The sequence below is a fragment of the Oncorhynchus keta genome, chromosome 5 (assembly GCF_023373465.1).
Source record: "Oncorhynchus keta strain PuntledgeMale-10-30-2019 chromosome 5, Oket_V2, whole genome shotgun sequence".
Taxonomy (NCBI): domain Eukaryota; kingdom Metazoa; phylum Chordata; class Actinopteri; order Salmoniformes; family Salmonidae; genus Oncorhynchus; species Oncorhynchus keta.
The window spans coordinates 2,903,661-2,919,897 of record NC_068425.1 but is presented as its reverse complement, the minus strand read 5'-3'; the positions used below and the strand labels follow the sequence as shown (position 1 = coordinate 2,919,897).

At 42.6% G+C, this 16,237-nt stretch overlaps 1 protein-coding gene across 8 annotated transcripts in view; it reads left to right on the top strand.

Annotated features, from left to right (window-relative positions):
- Positions 1 to 887: 887 nt before the first annotated feature.
- The window catches only part of LOC118384298 (protein spinster homolog 1-like), a 32,088-nt gene continuing 16,738 nt past the window's right edge, over positions 888 to 16,237 (top strand). For 2 of the 8 annotated variants that reach the window (XM_035770702.2, XM_035770700.2), the window contains exons 1-12: positions 893 to 1,179; positions 2,423 to 2,638; positions 4,229 to 4,431; positions 6,871 to 7,022; positions 7,155 to 7,221; positions 7,431 to 7,573; positions 7,837 to 7,989; positions 8,372 to 8,561; positions 9,261 to 9,326; positions 9,709 to 9,807; positions 10,534 to 10,702; positions 16,073 to 16,112. In XM_035770702.2, the coding sequence (XP_035626595.1) occupies positions 2,431 to 2,638; positions 4,229 to 4,431; positions 6,871 to 7,022; positions 7,155 to 7,221; positions 7,431 to 7,573; positions 7,837 to 7,989; positions 8,372 to 8,561; positions 9,261 to 9,326; positions 9,709 to 9,807; positions 10,534 to 10,702; positions 16,073 to 16,112 (1,490 nt within the window). In that variant the 5' untranslated portion in view covers positions 893 to 1,179; positions 2,423 to 2,430. Of the gene's footprint in view, positions 1,180 to 2,422; positions 2,639 to 4,228; positions 4,432 to 6,870; positions 7,023 to 7,154; positions 7,222 to 7,430; positions 7,574 to 7,836; positions 7,990 to 8,371; positions 8,562 to 9,260; positions 9,327 to 9,708; positions 9,808 to 10,533; positions 10,703 to 11,490; positions 13,008 to 16,072; positions 16,113 to 16,237 lie in introns of those variants that run through there. The other 6 variants (XR_004825816.2, XM_035770703.2, XM_035770701.2 and 3 more) reach the window with 5 other exon arrangements.

The following is a 16,237-nucleotide window of genomic DNA, read 5'->3' as shown; positions in this document are numbered from 1 at the left end:
ATAAGTAGCAGCCATATAGCAGCAAGGGAAACGAATTGTTCTCACTTTGATCGAACATTCAGATTTTGTCTGCCTGACTGCCGCTCTTTACCGGAATTGTTAAGATTTTCTTGTGATCACAACAAAACTTATTTTGCTAAAATAAAGATGGAAATCAATTGTGTTTCTTTAAAAAGATGGGCTTGGCTGACATGGACTTTTTCCTAGCCTTATTCTCCTTTTGGTTACCCAGCATTGTTGCTCATTTACCAGGTAAGTGAAAACGAATCAAGGACTGAAGCAATAGACTCAACGAGAGCTTTAAATAAATGCTGTATCTTTGAAAACCTGGGCCTGGCTGACATGAATCGTACATTAATGGGAAAGGATCCACAGACACGAGAGGCTGATTATCTTTCTGCACATCTCTTTATTTACAATGCTGATTGCCATGGTTAACAAGACATTGAATGCAACCTGAATTGACTCATTGAAGTAACATAAGTAGGCCTACAGTATCACAGCGAGGTTGAACAGGTTGTTTGTGTGTGTTAGTCAGATGATCCAGTGTCCACATCAACAATATTGATTATTATCTAACCCCAGTGCATGTGGTGTACTATGGTCTTAGCCATGCTCTCACTAACCCGCATCTTTTCTCTTTCTCCCTTTCCGGAGGCCCTGAGACTGTCGGTGTGATCGAAGCGTTGGACCGTAACTGATGACACTCTGGCCTGACACCTGGACATACCTGGCCCAATCTCCCTGCCCCCCCTCTACCGTCCTGTTGCTGCCTCCACTGGTTATTTCTTTGTGGATGTATTATTCAACTATTTACTTTTACTATTTGCCAATTAAATATATTTTGGTTTGCTATCTATTTAGTGTTCAGTCTCTGGTATCAGTTTCATTGTTGGTCGATTTCCAAGGGAGGTGGTGTTGTAATAAGTCATGTGAGTAAGGGGCGGAAGTTGGATACAATTTCAACATGGCTGCGCCGCGATGATTAAGAGTGCCTAGTTGCGCCTCACAAGAACAGCGGTTTACCTTCGTCCGACCAGTTTTTCAGAAATGTTGACGCTGGTGTGTTTTTAGCTAATGCCACAAATCCCCAGAGCAGATCTGACATCAACACAGGACCCGAGACAGATATAAATTCGCGAAGACGCATCAATCCCGACTCATCACTGCGTTGACCAGGTAAACAATGACAACAAGTAGCTTTGACTCATACAGCCACAAAGCTATTATGGACATATGTCACAAAGTATACGAGAGTCGGTATGAGTACACTACTGGGCTGCTAATTAGGGAATACAGTTGTTACATATTATTAACTAGCTAGCGTACTGACATTGATGACTGACCAAATATGTTAGGTAGCTTTAGTTTTGTAGCTAGCTGGCCAGCTAACAAGGCGATTGGTAATTGTTTACGGTGCCACTGGTTGCTAGCAACAAGCTAACCAATCAACGTCCCATGACTATAGGGTCGGAATAGCTAACTACATCATTTGCTGTCCAGCAATCACGTGACGATAGCCAGCTAACTTAACGACATGTCTACTTCTGCAACCTTACAAAGACAATAGAACCCTGCTCAAACTAGATCAAATTAATTTAGTCAACCATAATTGAAAGAACATCATTAATTCTTGCAATCACAGTGTGCGTGCGTGTAAACAGTCTGTGATATTATCTAGTTTAACTTGCTAAGTATTTTATTTAGCCATCTGTATAAACATACGATGCATTTTAACCCTCTACTCTAGACATAGTTTTGTGGTTAATTATGCACATTTTAGCTTGTTGTTTTGAAGAGGATGTTCGTGTATTAGCCTGCCTGTCAGCACAACTTGACCCGACAGTCTGGTGACCAGCTGGAGTTCGTCTTTGTCTGACGTTAAAAAAACACTTGAGGAAATGGGGAAAACCATACAGAAACCAGACAAGTCGTAACTCATGGTTCTATCTATGGTATCTTTCATTACATGGGTTTCCTCATGTACTCTTTCAAAAAAAAAGAGTCCATTCTTGCTGATACAAATGCACACACGCACATTCAGACACGTGCTGTCCATGTTCACATGACAGTAAGCTAGTTTCGTTTACGTACATCACAAGACTACATCGCTATACTCCCCCCCCCTCTTCTCCCACATTATCTCTGACTGTCTTGTTCCCCTGGCTCTAAATGACATTACTTTCCCTTTAGCCAAATAACACAACCACACCGCTCACATTAGCTTTGGTTTTACAATGACACACTTTTGAAATGCAATTTGTGTGTCTGCCATTCATTTAGTTTTTTTCCCCTCTTATTTTCCCTCTCCTTTGTTTTTGCCAGAACTCTTTGCACATGACTTCAATTTAACTCAAGGTGCCTACTTTGTTGACCCAAAATGACCTCCTCGTCATTCTGTTTCCTTCCTTGATCTCTCCAGCAGCTGTGATGTCTCTAGCCGACCCCACCTCGGACACCACGCCCTTCTTCTCCGATGACAGCGAGGCAGAGGGTTCAGAAGAGCCTGGTGCGGGGCCTAGCCAGCGCCGGGAAGAAGAGCCAGCCAGCGGAGTGTCCAGCTTGAGAGCGGTGTTCACCGTTATTGTCCTGTGTTTCATCAACCTGCTCAACTACATGGACAGGTTCACTGTGGCTGGTATTGACAATCTAACGTTACACCAACATTTACCGAACCCAACGCTCACCTAACATTTCTTTAAAGGGGAGCTACATATCATAATTGTTTAGAAATAGATCCTCACCTTAAAGCCCCCAAACAGTCAATTCCCATGTAAAATAGCCTTATGTGTGACTTGAACATCAGTCATAATATTTTTCCCAGATTTGATTTAAAAATAATAATATTTAAAGTAATTTTTCTCTCCTGTCAAACTACAAGGAAGTCTGATAGAGACTGAGTGGGTGGGGAGCTAGTAGGCTGTAGGCGGGGAGCTCACCTTGACTGGCGGTTCTTTTGAAAACGCCTATGTCAAGCAGTGTTGCAGTGAGATTATCTCAAACAAATTAGCTGACACACAAAGCAACTCAAACAACATTGAAATTGCATACAACATCCAATCCTGTCATACGTCACGGTTTCACTTTGGTTATTGTAAACAGCATCAATATAAATGTTGGCTATATAATTCATCTAGCTCGCCCGAATGGAATTGTCTGCACTGTTTATAAAGCTAGCTAGCTAATTCATCTTGGACAATTTCAGTTGAAACTTTACAGGGTGAGGTTTAGGCAGACTTGCAAAGAAAAATACATATATCAGACTGGCCAATAAAAATAAAAGATTAAGATGGGCAAAAGAACACAGACACTGGACAGAGGAACTCTGCCTAGAAGGCCAGCATCCCGGAGTCGCCTCTTCACTGTTGACGTTGAGACTAGTGTTTTGAATGGTACTATTTAATGAAGCTAACAGTAAAGAACTTGTGAGGCGTCTGTTTCTCAAACTAGACACTTTAATATACTTGTCCTCTTGCTCGGTTTTGCACCAGGGCCTCCCACTCCTCTTTCTATTCTGGTTAGAGCCCGTTTGCGCTGTTCTGTGAAGGGACTAGTACACAGAGTTGTATCAGATCTTCAGTTTCTTGACAATGTCTCGCATGGAATAGCCTTAAATTCTCAGAACAAGAATAGACTGACGAGTTTCAGAAGAAAGTTCTTTGTTTCTAGCCATTTTAAGCTTGTAATTGAACCCACAAATGCTGATGCTCCAGATACTCAACTAGTATAAAGAAGGCCAGTTTTATGCTTCTTTAATTAGAACAACAATTTTCAGCTGTGCTAACATAATTGCAAAATGGTTTTCTAATGATCAATTAGCCTTTTAAAATGATAAACTTGGATTAGCTAACACAACATGCCACTGGAACACAGGAGTGATGGTTTCTAATAATGGGCCTCTGTACGCCTATGTAGATATTCCATTAAAAACCAGCCGTTTCCAGCTACAATAGTCATTTACAACATTAACAATGTCTACATTATATTTCTGATCAATTTGATGTTATTTTAATGGACAAAAAATGTGCTAAGTGACCCCAAACATTTGAACGGTCGTGTGTATATTATGATAATTTCACACAAACAACAATCATGAATCTGTTTGCTACGGAAGCATATGCCACTCCTAAAAAGCATGTTGTATTAGACTATCATAACCACAATATATAATTTGGATAAGTCATTTCTCATATGTCTTAAAACACAGCTTTGTCTCTTTCTTGTTTAGGTGTTCTGCCTGACATTGAGCAGTACTTTGGGATCAATGATGGGAAGTCAGGGCTGCTCCAAACAGTCTTCATCTGCAGCTACATGTTCCTGGCTCCTGTCTTTGGTTACCTGGGCGACAGGTACAACAGGAAGATGATCATGAGTGTGGGCATAGGCTTCTGGTCCATCGTGACACTCGCCAGCTCCTACACGCCCAAAGAAGTGAGGGACACTTCCTAACTATCATTTTCAGCAGGGGTTGGAGCCAAAATAATTTCCCAATCGTTTAGTTCTGAACATAATCATTATATTTTGGGTTCCGATCCACTCTTCCGACCAGCAAAATAAAACCGGGTTGAACCCTAAAAAAGTTACGGTTTATATCATTCCTTTCCGTAGATTTTTTTTTTTTATATATATGTTTTTGCAGAGCAGCACCAGAAATTAGAAATAAAAACATGTCTTACCTTTTTGTAGTTAATAAATCCAATGTGAAACGTGACCTATAGTATCCTTAACTAGCATTGAAAAGGTTAACGTCACTCCATTATTCTCTTATTAAAAATCTCTTATTTAAAAAATATCTCCCTAATTTCCTGATTACCCTTGTAACGTCAGTTAGGCTATGCTTCCGAGAGGCAGGTTGGCTATACACACCAGGGTTTCCGATTTTTAATTGTTTATTTTGTATTTTTTGTTGTTGAAATAGCAATAAATAACATTGTAGCTGGCCGGGATGTCTTTCATAGCCTACAGATGAATTCGCGCCTACTCCTTGCGCACACGTGCGCCTGCTGCTGAGAGAAAGGGAGAGCCAGAGAGGTAGACCTACTGTAGGCGATTGCCTTTTGTTGGTAATTCATTGAATGCCACAAAATAAAACCTGTTTGTATTTTCCCTATAAACAGTGACTTAACTTACTTTTGATATTACCCTAATAAAGTTACGCACCTTTTGTGAAGGTGTGGTATGGCTATTATTAGGCTTAGCTACTGCAGACCTATGAAGGCAGTGCGCACAGACACTCTGACTGACAGTTGACCTTGAGATGAGGAATGTTTTAGGCCTTCCAGAGTTACTCCTATAATCGAATAATGTAATAATTATATAAAATGGATTCGGATCGAAAATGAACGAATTAGCCTCCTGTATAGGGAGTTGTAGCCATTTGACAAGTACTGGCAAATCTCTCTTTCTCCCGGTCTCTAGGGCTAAGCCTAAGCTTGGGTCCTTTAAATAATATATATTCGTATTTTTAAAATATATAGTACTGTGAACACTTAGATCTATATGCATGCAATGGCCAGATGCATCTATTGCTCAAATCTCCGACCGTGAGGTAGACTACTATTATTTTAGGAAAGTAAAAAATAATGGACTATAAAGTTTGGAATATGTCAAAACACAACAAATTGTTTGTTTGTAATTTGTTTTAGGCAGTTTAAGGACATGTAACTGTGGATGGTTTGGCCAATATTGCTTGTTTATTGATGGTGCTGGCAGCTCCCAGTTGGGAGATTTCTTTCTCTCGGATCCGAACCAGCATGGGTCTGTTTTCCTCAGTACTTTTCAGAATGGCTCCGATTGACCTTTGGTCCATTCGGAAGGGGTCTCTGTTTTTGTATAAAAAAAAAAGTATGCTTATTTGGTCGGGTGGGAAAGCCACGGATCCATTTCGGGACGAATCCAACTTTTTGGACATGTGAAGACCTCTAGTTCCAAAGCCCTAGTTCTCATACAGTGTATATGAATTGGCATCAAACTATCCGTGTGTGTGTGGCAACTCCTAAGCTCTCTCTGTCTGCCTGTCTGTCTCCTTGTGAGCTAGAGTAAAGCTTGAGTACATTTTAAAGCTCCCGTCTCCACCGAATTATGTAAATTCGTCTTCAGTTTTAATGCTGCCCATTTTCTGAATAACCTGCATCTTGATTCCCTGGTTCCAGTTTTAGTTTAATGTTGAATATGTTAAATAAGAATGCCATTTTTAAATGTAAAAAATGGAGCAGTGGTCTAAGGCACTGCAACACAATGTTTAAGGCATCACTACAGATCCGGGTTCGATCCCAGGCTGTGTCAGAACCGGCCATGACCGTGTGTCCCATAGTTCGCCCACAATTGGCCCAGCGTCGTCTGGGCTAGGGGAGAGTTTGGCCTGGGGGTCTTTACTTTGCTCATCGCGCTCTAGCGACACCTTGTGGTGAGCTGGGCGCCTGCAGGCTGACTTCGACTTTTAGTCCAGTTGAATGGTGTTTCCTCCGACACATTGGTACTGCTGGCCTCCGGGTTAAGTGGGTGGGTGTTAAGAAGCGTGGTTTGGCGGGTCATGTTTCAGAGGACTCGACCTTCGCCTCTCCCGAGCCCTTTGGGGAGTTGCAGTGATAAGACGAGATCGCAATTGGATATCAAGAAATTGGGGAGAGAAAGGGGGTTAAAAAAATATGTATTGTGTTGTTGAAAAATGTACCTGCATTTATTTTTTAAATATTTTTAATGTTTGTGTTGAATGTGTTGTCCTCAGGGCACCATTGAAAATGAGACCCTGGTCTCAATAGGCTCCCGTAATTTTAAATTAAAGGTAAATCTTAACCTGAAGGCATGTTCTTTTCTTTCCCCTCTTTCTTCCCCTCTCTCCTTCCTCCTCTCCCACATTCCTCCTGTCAGTATTTCTGGCTCCTGTTGTTGACGCGTGGCCTGGTGGGGGTTGGGGAGGCCAGTTACTCCACTATCGCCCCAACCATCATCGCTGACCTGTACATCAAGGAGAGGAGGACGCAGATGCTCTCTGTCTTCTATTTCGCCATTCCAGTGGGCAGGTGAGGTCATAGAACATAATAGAACATAGTAATGAATACATCTGTGTCCATCTTTGTTATCTGTCTTGGCTTATGTGATCGGAGGAGCGAAATGTCTGGTGAATGTTTGTTCCATTGTCCTTCCTTCCTCAGTGGTCTGGGCTACATCGTGGGGTCAAAGGTTGATGACTTGGCAGGGGACTGGCATTGGGCCCTGAGGGTGAGTTAACTAATCCCTGAGCTTTTGGATATTATACCTCTCAACACAAACGTTACTCTAAATACATGCACTCTCAACCATAAAGGGAATAATACACTGTAATACAAACATGCATAAAACCTTTCATCTGACTCTTAAATTCAATGTGTCCATGTTTTAGTTACATCAATTATGCCATTTAAAATGGTGTGTGTGTCCCCCCCCCCCAGGTGACTCCTGCATTAGGACTGGTAGCGGTGGTGTTGCTGCTGTTCGTGGTGAAAGAGCCAAAGAGGGGTGCTATCGAGGCCCGACCGGAGCACACACTCCAAAGGACCAGCTGGCTGGGTGACATGAAGGCTCTTTGCAGGAAGTATGTCTGCCATCGCAAGCCCACTGTCAAATGATATCCCTCTGTAGAGCACTACTTTTGACCAGAGCTGAGTATCATATCACATCCTATTTTCTATATTGTGCACTACTTTTGACTGGAGTTGAGTCTGAAATGTTCCCTATAATAGTCCACTATGTTTTGACCATATCTCTATAGCTCTGTATTCATTGCACAATTCTAATGCATCTTTGGTGCTATAGAATAGTTATCAAACCAATATCTTTGTGTGTGTCTGTGTGCAGCCCCAGCTTTGTGCTGTCTACGTTTGGCTTCACGGCAGTGGCCTTTGTGACTGGCTCCTTGGCACTCTGGGCCCCGGCCTTCCTCTTCAGAGCTGCGGTCTTCACCGAAGGGAGGCCCCCCTGCGTTAAGGGACCATGCGACACCTCCGACAGGTAACACACACACCGACATCCAACAGGTGACACACAGGAAGTAGGCGCTGAACAATGACACTTTATAATCAGTCAGGATGTTAAGGTATCATCAGACTCCTCTGCAATCACAGGATAAGATTGAATCATCATAAAGTTGTTGCCACTACTACACTCGACTCCTGATAACTGCAACGGCTTGAGGTGACCGTAGGAGTCAGTGAATAGAGAGCAGCAGTAGAGAATAGACATCAAACTTTTGCCTTAAAAGGAATCCAGTTTATCAGGAAATTGTCAAAACCTCACACAAAAAAAAAAACACACAGATGAGTCAGCAAGGGTAAACGAATGTCTCCCGTGGAATGAATTGTTATGAACCTTCTCTCGCTCTCTCCCTTCCCAGCCTGTACTTTGGCATCATCACAGTTGTGTCGGGGATCCTGGGCGTGGCCAGTGGTGCAGAGGTCAGTAGGAGACTGAGGTTGAGGACGCCGAGGGCTGACCCCCTGGTGTGTGCTCTAGGACTCCTCCTCTCGGCTCCCTTCCTCTACCTCGCCATCGTCTTCGCTCAGGCCAGCCCCGTCGCCACATACGTAAGTCGACACCCATCTCTCTCTCTGTGTGGCCGTGGCCAAATACCTGCGTTCTCGATAGGAGGCATTTTGGGGACGGACAATTCCACTTAGACTTGAGTTGCCTTTTATTGTCCCCATTACAAGGTGTAATGAACCATGCTGTTTATTCAGCTTATTCATATGCCACCCCAGTCAGGTGGGTGGATTATCTAGGCAAAGGAGAAATGCTCATTAACAGCTATGTAAACAAATTTGTGCACCAAATTTGAGAGAGATGTGCTTTTTGCATGTCGGGAACATTTCTGGGATCTTTTATTTCAGCTGACGAAACATGGGACAAGCACTTTAAATGTTGCCTTTATATTTCTGTTCAGTATACATGCTTTACTTTCTCAGACAATTAGCTTTCATTTGGACACCTAATCTGATATGCTGCTAGGAACTTCTCGTTGGTCCTTTTACCTGGAAATGACCGTGTGCTTAGACTATTTTATAAGTAGGTTGAATTTAGAAAATCTAGTTTGGTTGAAACGTCAGGGGTGTTATACTCATTTCGGCTTTTCATCTAGTAGAATTTGCGACACAATATTGAGGGAGAGAATCGCTAGTGTTTGACAACAGCTGATACTCAAGATATAGTGCCAAAATAAACAAATGGCGGTAATAAATTGTTATTTACAATGACGGCCTTTTTTTTTTTTGTGTGTGTGTGATCAGGTGTTTATCTTCCTGGGAGAGACCTTCCTGTCTATGAACTGGGCCATCGTAGCGGACATCCTGCTGGTGAGTTCAGATGCATAACAATCCCCTATCTAACCGCAAGGCGGTTGTGCCCTATTCAATCAATGTCCATATACAGATGTTTCTCGTCAAATTAGTGTGATCTGTATAGAGCCGTGTTTCCCAACTCCAGTCCTCGAGTACCCCCAACAGTACACATTTTTGTTGAAGCCCCGGACAAAACTCGCCTGGTGTGCTTGTCCGGGGCTACAACAAAAATGTGTCCTAGCTGGATAATATGGAATCGGTTTTCTGTCGAGGAATTTAGATCATGCAAAGACAGTGTAACTCTTTAGTGCACGTGTTTGACCTTCCAACCTCAAGGTTACTTTTGTATTGTGCCCTATTTTATAAGATATGAAAACTCTTCCTCCATCTTTCTCAGTACGTGGTGGTCCCCACGCGTCGCTCCACGGCTGAGGCCTTCCAGATCGTTCTCTCTCACCTGCTTGGAGATGCTGGGAGTCCTTATCTCATAGGCGTGGTATGTCTCGTGATTGTTATCACACACACACACATACACTACCGTTGAAAAGCTGGGGAGTACACAGCGTTGTACCAGATCTTCAGTTTCTTGTCAATTTCTCGCATTGAATAGCCTTCATTTCTCAGAACAAGAATAGACTGACGAGTTTCAGGAGAAAGTTCTTTCTTTCTGGCTGTTTTGAGCCTGTAATCGAACCCACAAATGCTGATGCTCCAGATACTCGACTACTCTAAAGAAGGCCAGTTTTATTGCTTCTTTAATCAGAACAACATTTTTCAGCTATGCTAACATAATTGCAAATGGGTTTTCTAATGATCGATTAGCCTTTTTAAAATAATAAACTTGGATTAGCTAACACAACGTGCCATTGGAACACAGGAGTGATGGTTGCTGATAATGGGCCTATGTATATATTCCATAAGAAATTGTCATTTACAACATTAACAATGTCTACACTGTATTTCTGATCAATTTGATGTTATGTAAATTGACAAAAAAATTAGCTTTTCTTTCAAAAACAAGGACATTTCTAAGTGACCCCAAACTTTTGAAAGGATATATATATATATATACATACATACATACATACATACATACATACATACACACACACACACACACACACATACCTACACATTTGATACACACACGCTTGTCTAAAGAAACGGAGTATGATCCTCATTTACTGTGTAACATCTCTTCCTCCCTCCATCCATCCATCAGGTGTCAGACTCTCTGAAGCAGACTGACTCGTACCTATGGCAGTTCCGCTCCCTGCAGCTCTCCCTCCTCACCTGCTCTTTTGTGGCAGTTGGGGGCGGGGCTTTCTTCCTGGCTACCGCCCTCTTCATCGAGAAGGACCGCCAACGTGCCACAAACTACGCACCCTCAGGTGAGAGGCTAAACTTGGAGCTATGTTTTTGCGCATGAGCCTCGGGTGAAGCCATGAATGCATGCAAAGTAGTAAAATTCAATGAGGGGCCTTTCAAAAAAAAGAAAATCTCTTATTTTACCAGGTAAGTTGACTGAGAACACCTTTTCATTTACAGCAATGACCTGGGGAATAGTTCTAGGGGATGAATAAGCCAATTGAAACCTGTGAATGATTTGGTGGCCATGATTGTATGAGGTCCAGATTGGGAATTTAGCCAGGACACCAGGGTTTACAACCCTACAGTAAGTACCATGGGATCTTTACTGACCATAGGGAGTCAGGACACTCATTTAGTGTCCCATCTGAAAGACGGCACCCTACGTAGGGTAATGTCCCCAATCACTGCTCTAGGGCATTATACATATTTTTTTAGACCAGAGGAAAGTGTTCCTCCTACTGGCCCGCCAACACCACTCCCAGCAGCATCTGGTCTCCCATAACTGGGCCGACCAGGGCTAACCCCGCTTAGCTTCAGAGGCAAGCCTGCAGTGGTATGCAGGGTACTATGCTGCTGGCCCAACACTGTTGCTTCTGCTTACTACAGATATGTGAGAGTGAGCATTGAGAAACTAACAATAGTTGAGAGCAACCACAGATGAGACCGGTCGTGATGAGTCTACAGACCAAATGTGATGTTAGCAGAGAGAGGCTAGCAACAGTTACAAGAAACTGCCAGGGCACATTCTGCTCATATTGATAATCAATATACAATGCTTTAATTGTACTGCATGTTCTTTCCCTGACAGATGATGAACCAATTGTTGTACCCAAGAGCGGCAGGTCCACGAGGGTACCAGTGTCCAGTGTTTTGATTTGAGGAGATAAAAAGGGCTTTGGAGGCTCCTGTGGAAGATGCTGCACCCTGATTGGTCCCTATTTGTGACCAATCGTGCAGCAGTGTTTTTACGACACGGGTCTTTGATTGGACAATGCCCTATGCAGAGACTTTTTTTATTTATTATTTGTAACATTTGATGTGATATGGTTTTTAATACCTTTATCTGCTGAGGAACATGGCAGAGTCAGAGCTGCCAAACCTTCCGCTCATCATTTCCCGGTGTTTTTTTTTTTTTTTTTGTAGTCACCAACAAGATATTCCACGTCTGATTGGCGTCACATATTGGCATGACAATATGAGACATAGGGACTTATGAGACTAGTAAACAGGAAGCCAAAAGAGCCACATCAGTGGAAGGCTAACCTCTGTGGCTGGAAGAGGTGACCGGATAGAAGGTGAAGCAACTTCTTTACCTGAGGGAAAGGAGGCAGAAAAGCCTTTTTGCATTCTGATGCGTGTGCACCCCCCCGTTATATCTCCTGTTGAAGCCAATGTGTCACAGGGTCACAGATGGGGGTGTCACTCTTAGACAGACACACTCATCCTTTAGTCCACAGGGACTATATCTCGAAGGGTAGAGACCTCTGGAAAACCGCCAGGATATATTTTCACCCAGCGCTCTTGTGTGGTAACCACTACATCCCTACTACTACTGCTGCGCTTATTGCTTGGGTCTGAAACGCAGAGCTCTGATTGGCCACGGAATAACTACGGCCGGCCCATATCAAAGCCATTCCAACCAGTGCTGTCATCCTCCCGTCAACAAACTAAGACTGTAAATATGATGCTTGTCCGTTCAGTGTAACTACATACAGTATCAGACTGAGAAAAGGGAGTTTGCAGGCACAGGCACAGTGGTACCCGCATTGGACTTCAAACCCACCGATCAGTTGTTGCATTTTTAACAGATTAAGCCAAATCATGCTTGTTCTGTTTTTAAACCCGTTTGGTATATTATTAATAATAATAATAATAATAACAACACTAGATTTGTCCCTCAGCGACATAGAACGTGGTGGAGGGACAAATGTATGTTTCAGACAGGTCCAGAAGGTAATCTATGGTTTTAGACCTTTTTTATTATTTTATTATTCTTTTTTTTATTATTAGTAATTACTGGTGTTTTTATGGAATGATCTTGGGAGGTCAGGTGCACTTTGGGCGTTTGTGACCTCCTATAGAGGCACTGATGTCACAACGACCAGGAGATCAAATCCGGTCTATTACAGAGTGTAAATTTCTTAGTTGTCTGAGGAAAATGAATATCCCTTTTTTAATGAAGGCGATTGTTACGTTCTTTGAAAAAAAAGGGTTATTTTGGAAAGTGAATCCTTAAAATAATTAGTTAAAGTTGCTAGTTTTTAACCTGAATTTAATTTGATGTAACCTTTTCGTTGAAACATTAAACGATGAGAATGAACTGTTGATGAGATGACTCCTGGAATGATTTCGCTATGTGTCTGCGCAGATGTCACTTAGTGCTTTGCAGAGGTGATAAATGTGTGTCTTTGAAGCTTGGATCCTGTAAGCCCATAGCTACGCTTTAATGAAGGGTTGTATACTCTGCTGCACAAATACACCAAGTGCAGATGTAACCTCTCATTCAGCCTTTCTACACCTTTCCCTCTCTTGTCTCTTCTGACCTCCCTCTCACTTATTCAGGAATTCCTCCTCCCTTGTTTTTTTTTTCAGTTGTCTACACAGTCTCTCTCTTTTCTGGAGAGTGAGAGAGGAGCTCACGGCTTCCTTCCGTTGGTGTGGTTTCCTGGGGGGAGGGGGAGCGAGGTAAAGCAAGTCAAAGCAAGTCGCTTGTGCAACGTTCACACTATTCAATCGTAACGCTGCTGTGAAACTGTGTGTCCAGAGCAGTTTGACATTTCTGAGTTCTTCTGAGAACTAGCGTCTTCTCAGAGGCTCTGGCAGTTAAACCAGGATGGTAACACTAAACGCGACCACAGAGGCACCCGGCAGCCATTTTATATGTGTGGGTGCCATGCCAACCAACTTTTCTGATGGCGGTCTGCTAGACGAGCGTCTATAGTGGTGGAAACATTTCCCCTGAAATGATTCTGGAGAGAATAATATTGACTACACTGATGAAGATGGAAACACACACAGTGCTATAGGAGGCACCTGTCATGATTTGCCATTCCATGTCTGTCATACACTTTATCTAACTGACATTTGAATTGACTTTCAGATTCTACATCCCTGACTCAAAAATAATGCATTTACTGACAGCTCAAGTATTAGTTGACTGTAACTGATTATTGACTCGCATGGACCAAATAATAGCCAAGCGTCTGAATATTGGCCACTTCTTATGCTGTTCTCACTGTTCCCTCTACAGCATAAACTTTGGTCCAAATACAGACCCTTGGGGTACCCCGTCGTAGGATTTTGTTTTAGATCTATAGGATGGTACATCTTTTGAACCATGAACTGAACATTTGTCAGTCCCTGTATTTTAATGTGCCTTTCAGGTCTCCAAGAAAGGTAGCGAGAAGGAGGCGATAAGATCAGAGGTACGGTGGTGGGGAGAAGTGATCTGAAACAACATTGTGAGTGCTAGAAAAAAGACATTGGGGGAGGCTGAGATGACAGCGGGGTAGGAGAGTTGATGAGAAGAGTGAGGGAGGAAGGGAAGGAGGAGGTGACTGAACAGGTCATGCAGACCAAAAGGTGCATCGAGGAAGGCACCGATGTCAAGCTGCTATAGACTAGGTTCCTTACAGTTAACTGAAAGGGAGGGAAAACTCAAGAGTGAACAAAAAGAACAGCTAGGAAGAGTTGCATGTGGTAGGATAGGGATTTGAGCAACAGACAGAAGATCAGATGCATCCAAAATGGCGCATCTCAGTGTAGCTGACGACTGAGCCGGTCTGTGGATTGGATTGGGGTCAACTCGGCCCGGAACTCGACCTTCAGTTTAGAACCAGTTTCATTGACCACCTGGCAGATCATCAGCAACCTACGACCTAACGCTCTGTTGGAAATCTACACAACACGTGCTGGTAAGAACTCCCTTCACTGATTGACTCCTACTTTATGCCTAGTTTCTTAACCTCTAGGTTAGTAGAGAATAAGCTAGAAGTGAAGAAGTAACTTGTTGATTTATTCACCTGGGTTGGGGTCAACCAGAAAGTAAACCCAATTCCAAATTTTCCCCAGTGAAAAGCATTGAAAAGTATTGGAGTTTCAGTGTACTTCTGGAATTGACCCCATCCCTGGTACTCAACAATGTTGATTAACCCACTATGAATTCAGAATGGAGACATGTTCACAATGTTATAGATATAAATTACTTTATGACTGAATCTGAATGTTCTTCAACGTCATGCACAGGGCCCAGGTTTTCTGAACTCCTCAGATTCAGCAGCTCTGTACTTTACCACCTAACTGGGTCTGAGCTCGCCCTTCAGATCAGCCGTCCCTCGCTCCTCTTCTCTCTCTCAAATCTAGATCAGTCTGAATTTGGCAGAAAAGTCACCCTCATGGCTCTCTCCAGGAGGAGTGTCGTGACACAAAATAGACACCATTTGTCACAATGATGGGCCCTTTTGAGTTCAACTCACTACCTATTAGGGGGAGCAAGGCTCTGCAAGTTAGTAAATGCCAGCACTATGGTACCACACCGTAGTGTCATTGTCGTCGTGTCTGCTCTTGAGGTAGTCTTATTTAATGTGTCAGTTTTGCATGGAGTTTTATGTGCCACGGTACTGTAGATATTATGTGACATACAGAAAGGTGTGTGATTTACACATACAGTGTGTGATTTACACATACAGTGTGTTAAGAGTGTGCTGGTATTGTCTAACTTTTAAAAAAATGCAGGAAATTCATTTCCTGGCATTAGGAAGCTGAACTGAACCGCTGATAGTTAGCAAGAAAGTTAGAGACGGCTTGTGTGAAATGGAGAATCAAAAACCACAAGGAAGGAAAATGACATGATGATTTAACAATGACAACCACATTCCTATTCAGAGGTGATATTTTTCATATTTGTCTTGCACAACAACAAAAAACACTAAATTGAGAATCTCCATTTAACTTGATTCTTAGTCCAAGACTAGTCTTAAACTGGGTCAGAGAAGACAGCATAATGCTTTAATAGTGTCGTGTCAAAAGTGTCATCTAACTGGATGAGTGTTTGTGTGTTATTCCTGCAGACAGTGATGGAGGTGTCTGTGCAGCTGTATGCGTTGCTGCTGAGTGGAGCAGTTGCCCTGTCACTCATCCTGTTGACTGGCCTGTGTCTCAGCTGCAGAAGACACAACCTGCCTAGTAATACCAAGACTTCGTTACTGTACCTTTTTTGAGGGAATCAATAAAGTTTTATTGAATTAAATTGGGCTCTATGTAGTAAATGTTGTCGCTGTAAATGAAAGTGTTCTTCTCAGTCAGCTTAACTGGTAAAAAAAAAGGTTAAATGTCAATAATTAGACATTTAAAAAAAGTAATTTAACGAACTTCATTTTCTTTCTCCTCAGCGTCCATTCAGCAGCATTACAGTGAGGATTACACTCAGCAGTAAGCGCTTTTACATTAAACAACGATTCAGTGCCTATTAATAAAAATGAAACCAAATATTCAAAAGTTTGTGTGGCACTTGTAATATATGTCCGGTGCACTGTGTAAGTGTACCAGACGAGAGA